The 16,766-nt window shown below is 45.0% G+C and overlaps 1 protein-coding gene across 1 annotated transcript; it reads left to right on the top strand.

Annotated features, from left to right (window-relative positions):
• The first annotated feature begins 4,270 nt into the window (after positions 1–4,270).
• On the top strand, positions 4,271–15,066 carry ISL1 (ISL LIM homeobox 1). Its single transcript, XM_044241333.1, has 6 exons — positions 4,271–4,530; positions 5,379–5,568; positions 8,356–8,615; positions 10,439–10,725; positions 11,846–12,013; positions 14,059–15,066. The coding sequence occupies exons 1-6, from the start codon at positions 4,503–4,505 to the stop codon at positions 14,173–14,175; spliced, it is 1,050 nt and encodes a 349-aa protein (XP_044097268.1). The 5' UTR covers positions 4,271–4,502; the 3' UTR covers positions 14,176–15,066.
• The last annotated feature ends 1,700 nt before the right edge of the window (positions 15,067–16,766 follow it).

Here is a 16,766-nt window from a genome sequence, read left to right as displayed (position 1 = left end):
ATGAGAATACTTCCAGAGGCATAATTTTAAATGGAGGGTGCACATTTCTGTCCTCAATTGGTCGAACTCCTCCCTGCAATGAACAGCGAACCTCACATGCTCAAGACTGAACTGAGGTTTGTGGCTTCCTCGCTGCCGGCAGCGTGGAATTCTATCTGGGCTGGTAACCGAGCAGCAGACCGCACATGAACGCTACCTCCCCGGCTGCCTCTGCCAGTAAAGAATATCGGGAACACTGGTGACAGAAACAGTTACCTGAACCCAGAAACGCAGGCTAACAAGTTCCGCCTGCAGAAGAAGATTCTTGCTAATTCACCCAGATTGTTTTAACTGGTTAATAAAGCAACTGACACTCAACAAAACCACATTCACAGCAGGAGTCCTAGTCAATAAAATGAGAATCACAACTGAAGGTTTGTTGTTGTTGTTGTTAACAACTGCCTTTATTATTATCATTGCTTGGTATTTTTTTAATGGACAATTAAAGGAAAGAGAGACAATCATTTCAAACCCAATGGTACAGAAAGATCTCTTCCCTTTTCCTCTGAAATTAGTCTCTTGATTCATCCTCAGTAAGCCACCACCTAAAACAATTGCAAGAAGGGCAAATTGGCTCTAAACACCCATACTTTCATTCTGGGTGGAATATAAATGGCTAATCATTACCCCCTTTAAACGCACATAATTTTATCTGACCCTTGGATGTGATTTAACATACGGATGGTTATAGAGCCTTATTCTACATGATTAAGACTACACAGAAAAAGCAAAAGTGAGAAGGGGATTGGAATACATATACACTATATTACATGCCGATTTTCTGAAGTGAGTATGTTCATTTTTACCTCCAAATTACACTTTTTTTTAATATCAGAAAAAATAAACCCTTCATATATATCTATTTTTTTTTCTTCCCCCTCACCCCCCCACCCCCTGGAAACTGGAAGACCAGTTGTTATTCTACTACTTCAAACCCAGTTCTAAAGAGAGATTTACCTCCCTGGGAATAAGTCCCAAACAAATCCATAGTTCAGAGAAAGCTGATCAAAACCCCTTTCCTTCCCAGTTTTGGTTAGTGGGGAAGGAAAAGGCTTTTTCCTTTGCTGCACATAATTTTCCAAAGAAGTGACCTAAAATTCACTTATATCTGCCTGAGCTTTTGGGAGAATAAATACATTCTAAATGTGTAATGCCACTTTTCAATTGCAATTAAAACCTATTTAGATTTCTGAAAAGTAGACTGAGAACATATTCGTTCAAGGCTCTGTATCTGGCATTAAGTTTGATCTGGAATGTTTAAATTTTAAATCAGAGAAAGGAAGTAATAGCACACAAACACATAGGCTTCAGAGCCCATCAGGAATTTTAGGTGTAATAGCTGCATTTTGGAAGGTGTATACAAGTGTACATGCGTAGATGCCACAGCTTCAAGAGTAAGAATTTACTTAATCTCAGCATACTTTTCATATTCAGACACTGTTAAGTATATTAGGGTGGCCTGGAGGTAATGGGGACTATACATAATAGCTACCAATATTCTTCTTCTCTCATCAATAGATGAGCTCACAACAGGGGATTCACAGAACTGCTGCGCTGAAAGATGTATTTTTGACCTAACAGAACATGCAAAGGTCAAAATAAGTCCATTTTTGTCAGGAGAGGGGAGAGGGTCCAATTTCCCCTTCGAACACAAGAGGTCGCTCCTGTGATCAAGTACTGGGGGAAAATATTGCTAATCATGGTTTTTTGTATTCTATAAAAACATTACACAATTTTTTTTACTGATATATTTGATGCATTAAATGCACATGTAGCAGGCAGCTAAGGAAAGAGGAGAATAATCTGTGGTCACATTTGAACTTTCAGGAGAAGTGAAAAAAATATTTGCTCCCCTAACTTTGGTTCTGATGCAAAATGTATTAGCAGCAGACACAGAACTCCAAAGCACAACCGTCATGGAACAACATACTGGGTTCCTTCAACTTTCTCCCTTTACAGGGAGTATCTTCCGCATGAGTAAAAGTTTTCCTCCAAGCCACATGCCAGCTTTTCTTTTGGAATTGCTACCATCAGCAGCAATAATTCTTTGGAATAGGTTATTAGTTTAGGAAGTTTAAATACCACACTGGGTGACTGGTTTGAAGCAGAATGGAGAGTGAGGGCGCTTTGTGGATCTCAAATATGTCATCAGGCTTCTGGCAGCTTCTGTTGTTTAATTCCACGTTATAAAGGTGGCATAATGGAATCTGATTGGTTAAAATCCTCTATTTACTTTCTGGCATTATAGTAGTATCTTTTTTTTTTTTCTTTCTTTCTTTTCTTTTTTTTTTTGTAACTAGAGTCAACTTGGTTATCTGTAAGGGAAACATGCCCTTATACCAGAAAGACTTGCTTTGCTTTTTGATCACCAGCATCAGCTTTGCAACAGCAGCATGACAAAAGGTCCTCGCATATAATACTGGAGACTAGAAACTTTAAAGGAAACAGATTTTTAAGCAAAAAAATTGGATAAATTTATCAACCTATATATATTTCAATTTTCAGTTTCACACACAGATATACTTGTAATAAAAATAGAAGGCAGGAAATCCAGCTAATACTCTTCCTTGAGAGAAAACAAAACAGACAACGTGTTCTTGGTAAAGCCCTGCTAGATCAGGAGGAAACTCAATCATTTTAGGTTTTTTTTTTTTTTTTTTTTTTGAGCTCTGGAAAAGCATATCCACGCAAACCCAGGCACTGCGGCTAGCTAAGAGCTCACCGCTCTTATCAAGGGTTAGATCTAGCGAAAAGTACAAAGAAAGGAGTTTCCTAACACAACTGGGATTTCTCGAGGCAGCAAGACACCGAAATTAAGTCTTCTGCTGCTTGGGTTTGTGGACCTTTTAAGAGAAAACTGGCAGGCACTTTAGATAAAGATTAGCTATTTAGAAGCTTTGGGAGGGAGACGTGTGGGTGTTCTTCGTGGCCTTTCCTGTATCTGTTTTTGGGAGACTGTAAAAGGTGTCGGCAACATGTCAGAAATTATTGGAAAAGGTTAACCACGAGTTGGAGCCAAGGTTCTTCTCTCTCCAGGTTGTTTCCCGAGAGAAATGATCAGATAAACCACCCCGGTGAAGTGAAACAGGTATGTCACTGCCTTTCAGTATTAGATCCCTGCCTAAGTACTCCCTTAGACTAACACATTTTTTTTTTTTAAATCTCTAGAGACGTGGAGAGCTGTCCTTTTAATTGCCGAAACACAGCCAGCAATTGCACACGTTTGCTTAAAAACAAAGGACAGGAGACCAGCATACAGAGGAACGGGACAGGATATACATAATAGCTCTACAAACTTTCCACTAGCGCAAGATATTTCAATCTTTGGCTTTGGGTTAGTGCGCTTCTAAATTTTAGGGCTGAACTGCAAAAGCAGACCTCAAGGACTGTTAGGAGAGAGTGGTCCGCGGAGCCCACCTGGTTTTACCTGCGTGTTCCCAACCTGATTCTCCGCTAAGGCAAGAAGCGCTCTTTTCCTCCCACCCGACCCTTTTTGGAAAGGTGGTGGTAACGGGACAGTGGGGGTAGCAGCAGAGAACAATTCCTGCGGGTTTATTCATCCCAATCCCGGTTCTTCTTCCCCTAGGCAGTTCCCGGCGCGCCAGGAGCGGCCAGTTCGGGAACTCCCCCTCCCCGGCAGCCAAGCCCGGCCAGGCCCGGAGCTGAGCGCTAAAGCGCGAGACCAAACCGAGCCAAAAGGCCTGTCCTAAGTCGCCCCTTTTCCAAGAACCCTAGAAGGACCTCGTCATCAGGAAGACCTACCCACCAGCCACTCGCCACCGGCGGCAGAAAAGTGCCCCGCGCGCAGCACGGCCAGCCGGATTGCGGGGACCCCAGGAGCGCAGGGCGGAGGAGCAGCGCGACGGGAGGCGAGGGCGCAGACGGCACGGCCGGCAAGGAGCAAGGGAGGGGCAGGAGGAGGAGAAGGGGAAGAAGAGGAAGGCCCAAAGCCAGAGCGGCCGGGCAGCCTGAGCTCCGGGGGAGAGCGGCCTCAGCCCGGAGCAAGTTGCCTCGGGAGCCCTAATCCTCTCCCGCGGGCTCGCCGAGCGGTCAGTGGCGCACGGCGGCGGCGAGGCTGAAATATGATAATCAGAACAGCTGCGCCGCGCGCCCCGCAGCCAATGGGCGCGGCGCTCGCCTGACGTCCCCGCGCGCTGCGTCAGACCAATGGCGATGGAGCTGAGTTGGAGCTGAGAAGTTTGAGTAAGAGATAAGGAAGAGAGGTGCCCGAGCCGCGCCGAGTCCGCCGCCGCCGCAGCGCCTCCGCTCCGCCAGCTCCGCCGGCTTAAATTGGACTCCCAGATCCGCGAGGGCGCGGCGCAGCCCGGCAGCGGCTCCCTCAGCCTTGGCAACCCCAGGGGCCACTATTTCCCACTTAGCCACAGCTCCAGCATCCTCTCTGTGGGCTGTTCACCAACTGTACAACCACCATTTCACTGTGGACATTACTCCCTCTTACAGATATGGGAGACATGGGAGATCCACCAAAAAGTAAGAGGCTCTTTTACCTTGTGGGGCTCGGTGTGCTGTTCTTGTGCGGGGGTCTCTCTCAGGCACGGGTGCCAAGGGCTCTTTAGAGTTGGAGTCCTTGCCTGGAGAGAGAGGAAAGGTGGCTTTTTCTTGTGGCCGCCACGCCTGCATGCTTGCTGTCGGTTTTGATCTTCGGGAAACTGGTCGTACCTGGTGTTTTGAGTTCGCCTGTGTGCCCTCCAAAACCATAGCCTTCAGGGGCTGAGAGGTGATTTCCTCCTCCGGAATCTGGAGCTCTCCGAGAGGGCTATTCTGTTGCAAAGGTCCGCCTGTACATACAATACCCGGAGATGTGAATTAGCATTAGACTTGCAAAAGAGAGCGAGTGACAACTGTATTGATGTCTGCTCTTACTAACAATATCCAGTCCTCTGTGCTATTTAAGAGCCTGCTTCATGGAAAATATAAGCGTTTACTGAACGCTTCTAGTCAAAACCTTTTCTTTGACTTGACTTATCCCTAATCTTCCCCAATGATTACGGCAAAGAGGGAGGAGGGAGGAAAAAGAAATACAAAATGAACGGGTTTGATTGCGTGCTAGGCTCACAAGTGTAGACTATTCAAAAATGCGTTTTACATATATTCCACCTCTTTTTTAAAATGAGTCAAGGTTTTGATGGCACACTTCAATTACCATCCCAAAGTGCAATACTCTTAAAAAAAGAAGAAGAAGAAAAAGAAAGAAAGAAAGAAAAAAGAAGGGGGGGGGAAACTCCCAGAGTACGCCCTATAAGAGAACGATACTAAAAGTGTGTTTATCTCTGTAGGAAGTAAACGGTTAGTCAATCATGTATTTATTTTCATTTCAGAAAAACGTCTGATTTCCCTATGTGTTGGTTGCGGCAATCAAATTCACGATCAGTATATTCTGAGGGTTTCTCCGGATTTGGAATGGCATGCGGCATGTTTGAAATGTGCGGAGTGTAATCAGTATTTGGATGAGAGCTGTACGTGCTTTGTTAGAGATGGGAAAACCTACTGTAAAAGAGATTATATCAGGTACGCCGTTTACATTGCTTCCTTAATTTTGTGAGATTTCCCTGTCTCTCTCTACTCTTTTCTTAATATTAGATGTGGCTTTGTCTTTTTGCGAAGTATGCCTTAGTGGGGGTCTAGTGTGCAAAAGTTACCCTTTAAGTATGTTACATAAATTATTCTGTTTATCTTACTTTTTAGGGGGCATCCCCTCACAACCTCAGTAGTGGTTTTCGTAAATTGTGTGGTGTTGAAGCTTATTTAATTGCTCTTGAAATTTGTGATGCTGAAATTATTTTCTTCTTTCATCCTTCCTATTCCAAAACAAGCAGAAATCAAAAGATGGATAACTTGGGCTTTCTAAACTTTCTTTTTTAAAGGTTGGTTTTATTGTATCGTGCAGTGTTTTTCCCTATTCATTTTTTTATAGTTCAGTGTTTTATTAGTAATTTTACAAATTTTGTGGAGATGTCAGTGCAGTAGGCAAAATAAAAGTTTGACCTAAGGATGTTTAGAAGTGCACTTTGAAAGTGCAAATAGAAATATTGCCCCATTTATTTTTAGGGTAAGAGTCCTTTCTCAGAAAATTTCAAAACCAACCGAATATTCCCTGCAAAAAGACTGGAAATTTAATCTTTTTAAATATTAACCCTTTGGTGACATCTGACTATCTTTTCTTTCTTATCTTATCTGAGCTGATGAATTAGACAGAGCAGATCAAATTGCCCATCATCTGTCTACGAACAATTGGTATATTTAGATAATTGAACAGCTTCCTTTCTCACATTAAAATCTGGTAACTGATAAAATGAGCGAATTGCCCATACTGACAAGGCTAAAACCACATAGGGGACTTTCTGGGTTTTTTTTTTTTTTTTTTTTCCTTTCAGCTTATTTTGTGTCTAAACTTCATGCTTCACAAATCTCAAGTTTTCTCTGACCTGTGTATATACATGAGTCAGAAATTTCATTTTTCTGCCTTAGGAAGCCAGTAGAATTCCTAAAGAAAATTTTATTGTTTTAATAACAAACAGAAGAGATAACACCTTCACTATTATATTAAATAGTGTCAAAATATTATATATTTTTTAACATTTCTTTAGTGGCTATTAACAAGTAACTAGCTTTTGTAAGTTATACATTTTCTGGAGCTGAGAAGTGTAGTCAAGAGTTAAGATGTGGTCACAATTTTTACCTATTCAGTCTGGCACTTTTTCTTACGGTAAAATCATGAAATAGAGAGTATAATCTTGATAGGTAAAACTGAACAGTGTGTGTAAGGGTTTATTAATACTTTGTGGGGGGGGGTGGGAAGGAAAGAAGAGTGGGAGGAAAGAGGGGAAGTGGGGAACTGGAGGAAGGGGGAGGGATTTTCCAAATTGTTTGGTCACAGGCAAGGTAAAGTCCTCCTATGAAATGGAAGATCTCACCAAAAGTAGGCGGAGGGAGGAAAAACTTTTGAATCTACCTTCTAACCTCTGACAAATGAGCCGTTTTCATTGTTTACTTGATGAGTGTGTGAACTCCGTATTCTGGAGAGGGAGAGCTCACTTTGCACCTCTAGGACTATCTTTACTCCTGCGGAGATAGCGTTTTCCTCAATTGCATACGGACCTTCATGTAGCCAATTTCATGTACACATTTGTAGAAGGAGCCAATCGCTTTCGCCTTTTACCCTTCTCTCTCTCTCTCTCTCTCTCTCAGTTTTGTGCCTGTGTTTGTGTATGTGTGTGTGTTTGTGTGTCCCCCCTTTGAACTCCTATAGTTGTAAAAGCAGAACAGAGACTGTATTTAGGTCTGAACGCCCTGCTTTCCTTGGGGGAGTGAAGTGCCCTCCTCCCATTTTGTGTGGATCTTTTCCTCTGGTCCATTCTCTGTTTGTAGGAAAGCTCCCACTTCTTTTATTACTGATACATGGAGAGGGGGTCAGGGCAGTGCCACCTAGGTGGAACCTACAAGGATTGTCCCTTGGTAAGGAAAGGTCAGGAGTGAGGAGGACCTTAGAAGTGGGTCTTTTCATTCTTCTGGCTGGTCATGGTTCTCAAGCACACTGAAATAGAGGTAGATGCTTGAACAGCTGAAAAAAAATTGAGGGAGCAGGGGCAGATTTGAAAGACGATAAAGGAAGAATGGAGAGGAAACTTTCTGTTAACACTGTTGCCCCAGAAAAAAATCTGTAATTGGGGGAAAACTGCAACATGCTTATTGTGCAGAAGGGGATCTGGAAACCCTCGGAGGTTTCATTTTGTTACTCTGCTTGCGCATCTGTTTATATTTATAAATGAGTGAAGGGACAATCTTCTCCCCTCACCTCTCTTTCTCTTGGAAGGACTTTTTTGGAGCAGTTTTAGAGACATTTCTAGCAGCAGAAATTGGGGGATAAGAAGGCAAAAGTGTGGGGCCAATGACTACCAGAGTCCCCCTCTCACTCCTTTCTGCCAAGATCTGCAAGGGTAACCCCGGGATTGGGCTAGAACAGAGGTCCAGGTTTCCAGCACGTCAAAGATTTTTACTTTGGGGGTGTTCTGAAGTAAGCGCTACAGTCGGTGACACAGAGGTTCATAGGAAAAAAAACCCCAAAAAACAAAAAAACAAAAATGGGAGAGGGTAAAAGAAAGGGAGGAGAAGAGAGAGAAACTTAATGATTCCTTTCCTCCTATTCCCAGCCGGTCGGCTAACGCTGACTTCAATGTCCCAGGGCAGCGTGGTCCTGGGTCCTCGGCAATCTTGGGCCGGGGCAGCGCCGGCTTGAAGTGAACCCCTCTGACCCCCTTTCTGTGTTTTCCCCCGTTCCTGCCTGGCGGCGCGCAGGTTGTATGGAATCAAATGCGCCAAGTGCAGCATCGGCTTCAGCAAGAACGACTTCGTGATGCGCGCCCGCTCCAAGGTGTACCACATCGAGTGTTTCCGCTGCGTGGCCTGCAGCCGCCAGCTCATCCCTGGGGATGAGTTCGCGCTTCGGGAGGACGGGCTCTTCTGCCGCGCGGACCACGACGTGGTGGAGAGGGCCAGCCTGGGGGCCGGAGACCCACTCAGCCCTCTGCACCCCGCGCGGCCGCTGCAAATGGCAGGTACTCCTTGCCTGGAGGGAGGCTGGCCGGGGGAGGCTGGTGCTCGGCTAGGCCAGGGCGCACCCAGTGCGCAGGTCACTGCGGCCACCTCGGTAGCCAAAGGGCAATCACTGGGGCCGCGGCCAGCAGTTAAAAGAAGTGTTCTGGGAGCAGTTTGCGCTGTACTTTGCTCTTTTGTGCACGATTCCGTGCACTCCCTGTGTCCCCAGACCTCCCTCGCCAGCACATCTGCTCACCTGCATGTATAAATATGGGTACACTTGAACGTACATCACTTGTGCATACACGTATACACACATCCAAACACAACTTCCAGCTCACCTTGGCCTCCAAACTGGGGCTTACTGAAAATGGGCTTCAGCTCCCGGCCAGGTATTCTTCCTGCCGCTGCCTAATTAAAGGGGTGGAGCTCTGGGCCCCCAGAGCTTCCTCCTTTAACCCGGTGAAGGAAGCTTAGGTGGTCCTAAGTCATTTAGCCTTTGAAATCCTCTTTCCTTGCAACTGCCCCGCACTCTAAAACATTTTTAAAGTTTATTTTTATCCTTTTGTGAAGATACAGTCTTAATAACTGCCGGCCATTGCACAGAGCTGTAATTTAAAACTGTCAACAAGCTAATCTGCAGTAATTGCCTTTTAAAGGGAGCCTGCCTCTTTAAACCATTCGTTCTATGTGATTTGGTGAGAATTTCATCTTCAGGCCTGTCGCTGTAACACTAAATGGACCCAGTAGGTTTTGACCTGACCCTAGGGGTCCTGGAAGGTGCAGAATTTGTACCTTACGTTTCAGAGAGCCCTTTCCCCAAGAAGGAGAGTAGAAACAGGACAAGACTGGCCAGGAAGAGGAGCTGCATAAGAAGGCAGACAATGTCTCCAAACCTTACTTCCCCTCAGGACTAGATCTACTCCTCAGGAATAGAGCTACCTGGTGCATTTTTGAAGTATTACTTTTTACTAAACACTGGTGGTGAGGAAACAGCTGTCCACTCTACTTTTTCAGAGGTTGTAAGACTTCTGTTCTGGAGGATATATGGCTAGCTTGCACAGGGGCAAAGCCAAAGTGGCAATTTCTGTTCTGTGCAACCTGTGCTCTGCTTATGGGGAAACACAGAAGAGGTGGAAATATTGGGAGGAAGTCAGGAGACAGAACACTTCCCAGCTATTATTTACCTAGAGACTAGGCAGCTCAACAGTTTTCAGGTTTTTTTTTTTTTTTTTTTTTTGCATGGGGTCAGCCCATCTCAGGAACTGCCAGGTAGATTTAGTAGTAAGAAAAATCAAGGACTGGGATTATGGCCAAAATACTGAATTTCTTTAGCCCCTTGACACGATTGCCCTCTCTGGACTCAAGTTCAAGGCTTTTTGGCATAATTCTCTTTGACCTTTGCATTAAAGACCTCCTGGATGGTATAGTGTCTCTGGCTGACATTGGGGTGTTCTCCATTTCCCCTTGTACTATCTGTGCCTGTTGTCCAAGAGTCTGGAGGTGGTGGGTACTCGTGTAACCTAGGCACAGTCTGGGTATGAGGATAGGCAAGGATGAAGGAGAAACGATGCTGCATGATGCTGCCCCTGAGACCTGAGACCTGAGCCCCTTTGCTAAGGCTGTGTTGACAAGAGCAGGGTTGGAGGCAGTGTTCTGGGCCTGAATTACTCAGCATTGGCCTCTCAGATTAGAGAGCCACGTATTATTCTCCCGTTTGCTTCCCTGGTCCCCACCTCTGCCTTGAGACTGCAAAACACTGGCCATTGACTGGGAGCAGCACGGGAAGGCGGGAAGGAGAGAGATGCCCAGCCCCACGCTCACCGTACCCCTTGCCTTGCAGCTGAGCCCATCTCCGCCCGGCAGCCAGCCCTGCGGCCCCACGTCCACAAACAGCCCGAGAAGACCACCCGCGTTCGAACTGTGCTGAACGAGAAGCAGCTCCACACCTTGCGGACCTGCTATGCCGCCAACCCCCGGCCAGACGCACTCATGAAGGAGCAACTGGTGGAGATGACGGGCCTCAGCCCCCGCGTGATCCGGGTCTGGTTTCAAAACAAGCGGTGCAAGGACAAGAAGCGGAGCATCATGATGAAGCAGCTCCAGCAGCAGCAGCCCAATGACAAAACTGTGAGTGGCCCTTGGGGGTGTGGGACCTGGGCAGGGAGCAGGGCTATGCTTAAGGTGCAAGGGGCTGCCCAGGTTGGCCTGCATGTGGGTTCCATCCTGCTCCAGGGCAAAAGCCGGCAGCCCCTTACTGCCTCTACCTATGCCCAAGGGAGAAGGAGCTGGCAAGGGCCCCTGCTGAGTTCTGAACCTCCACCCCCAGCCCACGTGGGTGGGCTTATGCCCTTCAGTCTTGCCCCCACCCCACCCTGAGTCCTGTTTTGCCAACATTCACGTTGTCAGTTCCTCAAGCATCAGGGTGAGAGACTCCTCCTTGGCTCCCCATCTAATTCAGGGGTTGGTGGGTGGGCCATTGACCTCCCAGGTGTGTCCCTTGACTCTGGGCAAGGCCTGCCTCAGCACCTTCAGACAAGTGAGGTCCACCAAGGTGACCTATGATGACAGGGCACCCTCTGCTCTCGGTCAAGCCCAGGGCTCCATAGATCCATAGATCCATGGCAACACCCACTCCACAGGATTTCTGGTTGCGTTAAACTAAAGAGGTTCTTTTTTTTTCTTTTTACTGCTTTAGCCCTATTTTTAAATGCCATAAAACCCCCGCTGTCATTCAACTTGGCAGGCCAGCCAAGCCTGGGCCGGGGCACTTTTCAAGTTGGTGAGTGTGTAACAGCACACAATAGAGGCCAGACCCAAATGCTTGGGGGTGGGGGTTGGCTCTGTGAAGAGAAGTGCCTGGAGAAAGTGTAACTGAAACTGCCCAGAAAACGCACCGTGTTTAGAGGCTGCAGCTTTCCACCGCTGTAATGCCCTAGTCTGTGAAGGCAGATGGGAGGAGCTGGGATGAGCTAGCTGTGAATGTAAACGGAAAGGAGAAAGTCAGAATAGAATTTAGTTTAGTAGGGTCTGAGGAGACCGACTAGTCCCACCCACGGAAGCAGAAAAACCATATAATAAAACAAAACTGAACTCCGGCTAATATCCATACATGCAGCAGATTAACTGAGTCAATAATGGCCACTATATAGATAAGATAATGCCAGGGCCTATTTGCTTAGCCTGTGCAGACAATCGAGGGCGGGAGTTTGATCATTAACATGTTGGGATTGGGGGGGCCTATTCACAGAATATCCAGGGGATGACAGGAACTCCCATGGTGGCTGCCAGTCCAGAGAGACACGATGGTGGCTTACAGGCAAACCCAGTGGAAGTGCAAAGTTACCAGCCGCCTTGGAAAGTACTGAGTGACTTCGCCTTGCAGAGTGACATAGATCAGCCTGCTTTTCAGCAACTGGTAAGTGTCAGCTCTCAGACTGAGGAGGCTGAATCTCTAGCAAAAAGAAGATTCTGGCTTAACTGTCACACCATGAAAGATTCAAGGGGGGAGAGGGTACCTCCCTGGCTCCAGGGTTGGAGAGAGATGAAGGAGGTTTGTAGAAGGAGGTTTGTAGATGATGTAGATGAGGCAACGAACTTCTTGTGAGTCTTTTCTGTGAGTTCATAATTTGACCATACAGGTTGAATTTTCTATCAACTGGTCTGCTTTGAGGGATAACCTCCAAGGTATCTAAGTACCTAAACATGCATGGAAGGGTGGATGGGGTTGCAGAATCATACATCTTAGACTTTTAGAGCTTGAAAGGACTTTAGAGATCACCTTGTCATTTTGATCAGCAATGAGTAAATTTACTCCCTCTCAGCTCCTAGAGAATGGTGTATTTAAAGACCAAAATCAAGCTGTTCGTATTAATAACCGATGTTGTAAGACATAATCAGTGTTCTTATCAATGGGGAGCAGGCACCTGTCTGAGTGTAATTTTCACATGTATCAATAGACACTTCAGTTATTTAAAGACATGATGGATACCTTTCATTATTATTATCCTTTTCTGGGACCAACTTCATCTACAACGTAGGCCTGCTTTAACATTTAAAGTGTTTGAGTTCAGATGTTATATACAGTCACATAATGTTGGCCATGTCTGGCCAAAGGAACAAGAGTTCTACCAATTGGAGAGCGCATGAAAACCGGTTTTAGCATTAATATGTTTTGCAGACCCAGAGAAGAGAAAATTAACTCACCTTATGCCTACAAAAGGCTTAAAGGTCAAGATAAATAAGATTATTAAGTACAGGTACTTTGTGATATGGCGCATATACACATACTTTTTTTTTCTTAAGTGGTCAAAAGTCTTGTGGAATCTTGTTCTATAAAACAAGATCTATTCTAAAAACGTGTTCCTTTCTTCTAAAATAAAACTTTAGTCGAGGTTAACTTTTTACCCTCACATTTACCTGGAGAACATTTTATTTCTCTTTGGCAACAGTTAGGTAACAGGTCAGAGGCAGTGGTTACAAGGACTTGGCCTGGGGTTTACATTTGTAAGTAGACCAGTCTAGAGGCTGGGCAAATTTGAGAAGTCCCTTGACCTCACCATGGGAAAATTTAACAGGATAAAAAGGAAGGTAGACTCTGGAAATAGGAAAAAGAACTTATTTTAAAGTGAGGTTAATCTTATGAGCTATTTGAGCAAAACCTGGATCATAGAAGGCAAGTAAGAGGAGGGCTCAGGGCAGCCAAGTGTTTGTACCTTCTAAAACTTTAGTGTTAGATGAGAGCAGTGGGAGGGAAGCCAAGGCAGGAGGGGGGGGTGTGGGGGCAGACTGTAGAAGGAGGTTTCCAACAGCAACACAATACTTTCGGTTTAAAAGAAGGAGCCAGATATTTATAATGCGATGACGTTATAATATATGGGTCTCCTCTCGGAAGGAAGAGCCTGATTTAAAGAGAGAGAGAAAGAGAAAGACAGAGGAAGGCCAAAAGACAGCAGGACCAACAAACAACAAGGAAGAAAGCCCACGCTGTGAACCCTCTGAGGAGTTAATCATTGTTCTGTGGAGCCTTCTCTGAATCTCCTGTCACACGATCTGAGCGTGTGTTATGGATTTTCCAACTAGAGAAGAGAGGCTTTGATGCCTAGAGACTGAGAACTCGCCTGCTCCCGGGGCAGCATGTAGCCAGCAGGATAATTTTATTTCCAGCGTGCATGGTAGAGTTGCGATGCCATTTTACAGTGGGAAACACATTTGTTCTTAAATAATTTAATGCAACACAATGTTGAGAATTCAGTTTCAGATAAAACAGAGATCCCTTGAAAGATGGAAAGGGAGAGGATTTCTTCTCAAGTTCTTTTCCTCAGTCATATGTAGATATCTTTATCTGTATATCCATCTACACATGCAAACCCTCGCACGTGTGGATACACATGTGGCGTGTTTATAATCCTTTAAAGAATAAAATCGCAGCCTCCTTTATTCATTTCTCAACCTTCTACACAGGTGAATTTTTCAGAAGGAGGACCGGGCTCTAACTCCACTGGCAGTGAAGTGGCGTCGATGTCCTCTCAGCTCCCAGATACACCTAACAGCATGGTAGCCAGTCCAATTGAGGCATGAGGAACATTCATTCCGATGTATTTTTCCCCCCCCCGTTGGAGAAAGTGGGAAAGTATAATGTTGAACTCCGAAACAAAAGTATTTAATGACCCAGTCAATGAAAACTGAATCGAGAAATGAATGCTCCATGAAATGCACGAAGTCTGTTTTAATGACAAGGTGATATGGTAGCAACACTGTGAAGACAATCATGGGATTTTACTAGAATTAAACAACAAACAAAACCCAAACCCATCATACGCTATCCAATGACCTTAGGAGTACTGAAAAAAAAAAAAAAAAAAAAGACGTTTTTAAAACGTAGAGGATTTATATTCAAGGATCTCAAAAAAAGCATTTTCATTTCACTGCACATCTAGAGAAAAGCAGAAATAGAGATTTTCTAGTCCATCCTATTCTGAATGGTGCTGTTTCTATATTGGTCATTGCCTTGCCAAACAGGAGCTCCAGCAAATGGGCAGGAAGAGAAACTGGCCTCCTTGGCTGAAAGAGTCCTTTCAGGAAGGTGGAGCTGCGTTGGTTTGTGATGTTTTTAGTTGACTTTAATGAGGGGTTAATTGAAATCCTGGGTCTCTTAGCATGTCCTGTAGCTGGTTTCTTTTTTACTTTTGCACCTCCCTCTCCCCTTCCTCCTTTTTCCTCTTCTTCTTCTTCTTCTTCTTTTTTTTTTTTTTTTTTTGAGATCCATCCTCTATCAAGAAGTCTGAAGCGACTTTAAAGGTTTTTGAATTCAAATTTAAAAACCAACGTATAAAGCATTGCAACAAGGTTACCTCTATTTTGCCACAAGCGTCTCGGGATTGTGTTTGACTTGTGTCTGTCCACGAACTTTTCCCCCAAAGATGTGTATAGTTATTGGTTAAAATGACTGTTTTCTCTCTCTGGAAATAAAGAGGAAAAAAAAAGGAAACTTTTTTTTTTTGTTTGCTCTTGCATTGCAAAAATTATAAAGTAATTTATTATTTATTGTCAAAAGACTTGCCACTTTTCATGTCATTTGACATTATTTTTTGTTTGCTGAAGTAAAAAAAAAAAGATAAAGGTTATACCGTGGTCTTTGAATTATATGTCTAATTCTATGTGTTTTGTCTTTTTTCTTAAAATATTATGTGAAATCAAAGCGCCATATGTAGAATTATATCTTCAGGACTATTTCACTAATAAACGTTTGGCATAGATAAATAAATGCAACGATCCAGGGTCCCTCTTTTATACGTTTACAAGTAAGCCATTAAAATGTCTGGAACTAAGGACTGCACGTGAATGGGGTAAACTGACATACAGTAGGTGTGATATTTAATTGCAAATAGTCAAGGTCGAATTTGCCAGTTTGTATTTTAATAGTTGAATCAAAAGTGGATGGAACCCTTTAGTTCTCGGTGGTGATGTTACTGTTTTGTTTTGTTTTTAAAATAAGATGCTATTCCCCATTCTGCTCCCTACCTCTCCTTCCTCCCCTCTCTTTTCTTGCCCTGTCCACCCCACCCAAATAGGAAGAGGGTCCTGCTTAAAATGGGTTTTTATTTCGAGTCACTATTGTATTTTCTGGGAGTAAGTGCTTTATGCCAAAGTCTCCTGCTTAGGATTGTTGAAATGACCTATATTTCAAGTATAAGCTCTTGCTAAAAGAGAGCCTTTCTGCCTAGTCAGTGAGATATGACCATTATTTACCAGTGGCTGCTGTCAGCCGATTGAAATGCTTCTTTATTTGCGCAGCAAGAGCAGGCCTAGAGGGGAGAGCGTTTTTTCAGCAATTCCCAGACCGGTCAGCGTGTGTCTTTTCTTGTCTCTCCCCCACCCCCTTCCCTTCTAGCCCCCTCCCCTTCCCTTCTTCTTCCCCAAACCTTGGAAGTATCTCAGGCTAGGGCTGAGGAGCTCGGTGAAGGCTCCTTTGGTAGAGAGTCTTTTATGGGATGGGCCGGGTGGAGTGCTCCGGCAGGCCCCCTCCGTGTTCGGACTAACGGGGACTTGCTTTCTAACACTCCCCCCTTGCACTCCCCGCCCCTGCATTTAGCAGTAGTTCCTGTGTGAGAGCTAGAACCCCGGGATAGATAAAGGGCCCTGCCCGGAATCAGGCTGCTTGGTGCTTCTTCGTTTGCGGGTGCAGACTTAGGATTTGAGGCTTCACATTGTCGCCTCCACTTTCTCCACCCCGGGGTGACTCTTTGACTCTTTAGAAACTGGGTTCCTTTGTACGCTCCAGTGTCAAGCTGGTTTACGTCTCTGACAGTTCTTAATGAATACGAGAGCTAAAGTACCCTAATCATGTGTCCTGTGGCTCGTGCCCCTTCGGACCCCTGACTGGGGGCAGCGCGGAGGCCCGGCTGGAGACCGGGGGAGCCCCGCGGCTCTGGGGCTCTTCAGTTGCTTTCACCCTCTCCAGACCTGCCGCAAGTCGGGAAACGAGCCTCAATTAGCCTTTTGTTTGGCATCGTTCTACATAACGGGTTAATTACAGGCTCTAACGTGGGGGCAGAGAGAAAACAAACTTTGCATTGAAAATGTTACAGTGCATTAGACATGCCCGTTGATTACTTTGATTGTTGTGTCTAATTCTTCACAGAGGGGTAATAATTTGGCCGGCGGTAATA

Source organism: Neovison vison, chromosome 1 (assembly GCF_020171115.1).
Source record: "Neovison vison isolate M4711 chromosome 1, ASM_NN_V1, whole genome shotgun sequence".
NCBI classification, from domain to species: domain Eukaryota; kingdom Metazoa; phylum Chordata; class Mammalia; order Carnivora; family Mustelidae; genus Neogale; species Neogale vison.
The sequence above is the reverse complement of the archived record's forward strand: the minus strand, read 5'-3'. Positions and strand labels throughout refer to the sequence as shown.

Coding starts and splice junctions, on each gene's coding strand:
- ISL1 (XM_044241333.1), top strand. CDS start 4,503: ATGGGAGACATGGGAGATCCACCAAAAA. Junction 4,531..5,378: donor CATGGGAGATCCACCAAAAA/GTAAGAGGCTCT, acceptor TTTTCATTTCAG/AAAAACGTCTGATTTCCCTA. Junction 10,726..11,845: donor AGCAGCCCAATGACAAAACT/GTGAGTGGCCCT, acceptor GCCTATTCACAG/AATATCCAGGGGATGACAGG.